This window comes from Beauveria bassiana (genome assembly GCF_000280675.1).
Source record: "Beauveria bassiana ARSEF 2860 unplaced genomic scaffold BBA_S00002, whole genome shotgun sequence".
Classification (NCBI taxonomy): Eukaryota; Fungi; Ascomycota; class Sordariomycetes; order Hypocreales; family Cordycipitaceae; genus Beauveria; species Beauveria bassiana.
This window is the reverse complement of record NW_007930837.1, coordinates 20,305-23,700: the sequence shown is the minus strand read 5'-3', so window position 1 is coordinate 23,700 and position 3,396 is coordinate 20,305. Positions and strand designations below refer to the sequence as shown.

Genomic DNA, 3,396 nt, shown 5'->3' with positions numbered 1-3,396 from the left:
GTTTTTGATTCAGGGATGACTACGGCATATCTGAGAATCAGAAGAGTTGGCGTCGTGAATACAAGGCACACAGGCATGGTAGGGCCAAGGCAACAGGCATCCGAGTTCACAAAATCATCATGTCCTGCACTGCTACATCAGGAATCTCGTGACATTACACGCTGCTGCTTACGTTCTCTAGCTCAACCAGCAATTCGAATATCTTAAGAAACAGCGTGTTCCTACTACTGGCAAGGGGAATCGAGTCAAGAACAATCTCTAGGTGATGAGTACATCACATCTCGGGTCTATGTGCGCCTTCCGTAGTCTTTCTCCTCACACGACCCCGATTTCGCCTACAAGCCACGCGCCATTCACCAGGCTGCATGCGACGAGTAAGATTTCTCTTGCCTCTCTACCTCATCCATGCATTCACGCTGCGTCTTTCAATTCCGTTTGCAGGCTACGACACATTTTCTGCCAGGTTAGTTGCGACGGCTGCAGCCGAGCATTCAGTAGGAGGATCTAGAGTGCCTTGTCCCACGTGCTCTTTGAGTATCACTTCATGAGCGAGAGCGGCGAAACTACAAAAGGGCGGCAGCTGCCACTACCTGTATGTCTCATCGAATCCTCACATCTCACTCGATTTATCTTTCTCTCTCTAGTTCCTCTTAGTAGAATTGATTGCCATGGCACAAGTCAGAAACACTCTCGAAGCTGACACGCCTGGCGTCGAAAGCCCAAACGATGTCCCCTCTGAGCACCATGATCGCCCGGTTCATGATCCCGAAGCAACGCCGAAGCCAATAACTTTCCCTTCGGACAAAAAGAAAGACGCAATTGGCACAGGTAGTTCTATGGTAGCAGCAGATGCCAAGACACAGCTAATGAAGTACGCAGAAACTTTGCAAGCAACCGCTGGTAGCACAGAGACCAGCGGTAGTATCACTACCGGTAGATCCAATTGTGCTGCGGATCACGAGCAAGAGCACGCTGTAGACCGTCACGGTTCGCTTCCCTCGCGGCAGATCAGCCCTCTGCCCACGGCTGGCGCCGGAGCTAGTGTCGCTGAGCTGGCAACGGAAGTACTTGATGCTGTAGGAGTCCCCGATGCACAAGATATCCCGCAGTCTTCGATAGCGGGCCACAACGCTGCGCAATCCACAGTCGTCATTTCTGATTCAGACGATAAAATTCAAGACCAAGTCGGTCAGGGCAGCGCAGATACAGAACCTGCCAGGCAAAGGCAACGCGGAACAAGGCAGCATGGCCTACAGAAGGGGCGGCCTCAGAAAATACACAGTTCGAAGCAAGAGTCTAACAACGAGGATCCAAAAGCACATGCCGACGCTGACGTTGCCCGATTCGACCAAGTCAGTATTCAACAGAGTGCCAGGGTAGCTGTGCCGCAGGCTGCTACAGCACCGCGGACATTTGCGGAAGGAAAACGGAAATCCAAGGGTGGCAACACAGCAAGCAAAAAGCGTAAAAAGGTTTCGGACCCATCGATCCAAGACGTACGGTATGGCAAACGGGCATTCGAAACTGCAACGGGTAGCCGAAGTACAGGAGCAGTGCAGAGTAAAGGAATCCAGATGCGGCGTGTTGACGTGGCCTTCCGCGAAAGTTCAATTGAGGCTGAGAGACGCGATCAAAGTGGCGACGATCTGCACATTGCCTCACCAGACAGTTTTCGGCATCATCCAACTCACCGCGACTGCGACAATGGCACCGCACAGAAAAGGGTTACTCCGTGTACCACAATCGGCGCAAATGGATCTTACAATGTGTATCGAAATGATGCCGACGAGATATCCGGTGAAACACAAGAAGTAGAAGTGCCAACTCCAAAGAAAAGAAGAAGCACTACTGTGACAGAAACATCTCGATTTGTGTTGTCGAACGCAAATCTTCAAATTATAACTCCAGATGGAGATGGGTCTGTGAAAGTTGAAATTGAAGGCCACTGGAATATCAAATTCGTTGACAAGTCAGTGCCTTTTCCGTCGAGAGGTAGCCCGTTTACAATTTGGGTTTCGCCGATGCGCCCGCTACACCCTTGAGAAGCAGCCAGCGGAGACGCCAATTATCTATGTTAGGGGTCAATTGTGCGCAGGCTCGAGCCCCGCGGACGGTCATCGAAAGATCTTGAGGTTTAATAATTGATGAGAGCTTTCAATCTGTACGGCTCACATTCGGATAGCTACTTACAAATGCCAAACTTGCTTTCTCTATCTACTTTTGCTGTCTTTATTATGGCGCTCACCATGCAGCGGCAGGCAATCGCGACAATATTCGGTTCTCGGTATATCGTTTTGTGCCTTTACATCGCTTCTCACCCATATTCACTCGAATTGATTTTCTTCTGCTTCCTTGGGAGAAACCGGCACCACAGCACCACCCCCCACCCCAAACAAAAAAATTCCGGAGAAGGTCGGTAGCAAGCATGTTGCGCCATCTGGTCAGCGGCGACAAAATTGGCAATTTAAACGGTCGATCATCGTCTCGTCAAAATCGCTCCGGCTCATCTTGGTCATTGGTGCTTGCTGGCTGGTGGTAGCGGGCACGCCTGGTTGGCGCAGAGAACTTGAAGGAGCAGGCGAGCCAGTTTGCCCACCAGAGACTCGAGACCGTAAGTCAGCAGGCGCAGCACAGTGAGGGTACTTGCCGCCACCAGGGCTCTCTGTGCTAGAAACCTGTCGCCGCCTTTCACCCTCCTCGGCCGTAGTATAACGGCTTGAGCCTGTGTTCCACTTGATCCAGGTTCCCAGACTGCAGATCTGGTGTCCAAGCCAATGCAGACGTTGGCGTCGCTTGTCGCCCAAGGAGGGCGGTTTAAACATCTTTTCAGCATCTTCAAGCTTCTCGTTAGAAAACCAATCGGCTGGGAAGTAGCCTTTTGAAAATGCAAACCCTCGCAAAGCATAGTCTTCTGGAAGTGGGCACAAAGGCTCGTTGCGCAGCGGTCGCGGGAAGGTTTCATTTGCCATCCTTGGTTTTGATAACAGTGCCGGATAAGCCTCGTTAAGTACGTCGACTAGTCGTTTCCATGGGAAATCGTCCTCGATGAGCGCAATGGCTCTAGGGTGTTGAGCCACGTAATATAAGAAGACCAGTATTGTGTGAAAAAAAGGAAGTGCGTTGATATCCGATTTGCGGCGGAAAACAATATCACACGTCTTCATGACGAATGCTCGCGTGTTCTCAAACTGTTTCTTCGCGGTTTCCTTATCGGTAGTAAATTTGTTGCTTAGCGCGGCGCTCCTATCGTCTTGGCCCGCTGGGATTGATTGCTTAAGGGGGTTGGTAGGTGAGCCATAGCCCAGAAGCGAGCAGATGAGAGAGATGGCGATATAGTACCTATTGTGTATCACGTTAGCAAACTCAACTGGCAAAACACGTTAGCACTCACCCTGA

At 50.9% G+C, this 3,396-nt stretch overlaps 2 protein-coding genes across 2 annotated transcripts in view; one reads left to right on the top strand and one right to left on the bottom strand.

Annotated features, from left to right (window-relative positions):
- Positions 1–668: 668 nt before the first annotated feature.
- Positions 669–2,042, top strand: BBA_00691 (uncharacterized protein; the record flags this gene model as incomplete). The annotated part of the gene is made up of 1 exon (XM_008595788.1): positions 669–2,042. The coding sequence occupies one exon, from the start codon at positions 669–671 to the stop codon at positions 2,040–2,042; it is 1,374 nt and encodes a 457-aa protein (XP_008594010.1).
- A 399-nt stretch (positions 2,043–2,441) lies between these two features.
- The window catches only part of BBA_00690 (uncharacterized protein), a gene marked incomplete at both ends in the record, with an annotated part of 1,214 nt that continues 259 nt past the window's right edge, over positions 2,442–3,396 (bottom strand). Inside the window, one exon of the mRNA XM_008595787.1 lies at positions 2,442–3,339. Within this exon, the coding sequence (XP_008594009.1) occupies positions 2,442–3,339 (898 nt within the window). The remainder of the gene's footprint in view (positions 3,340–3,396) is intronic.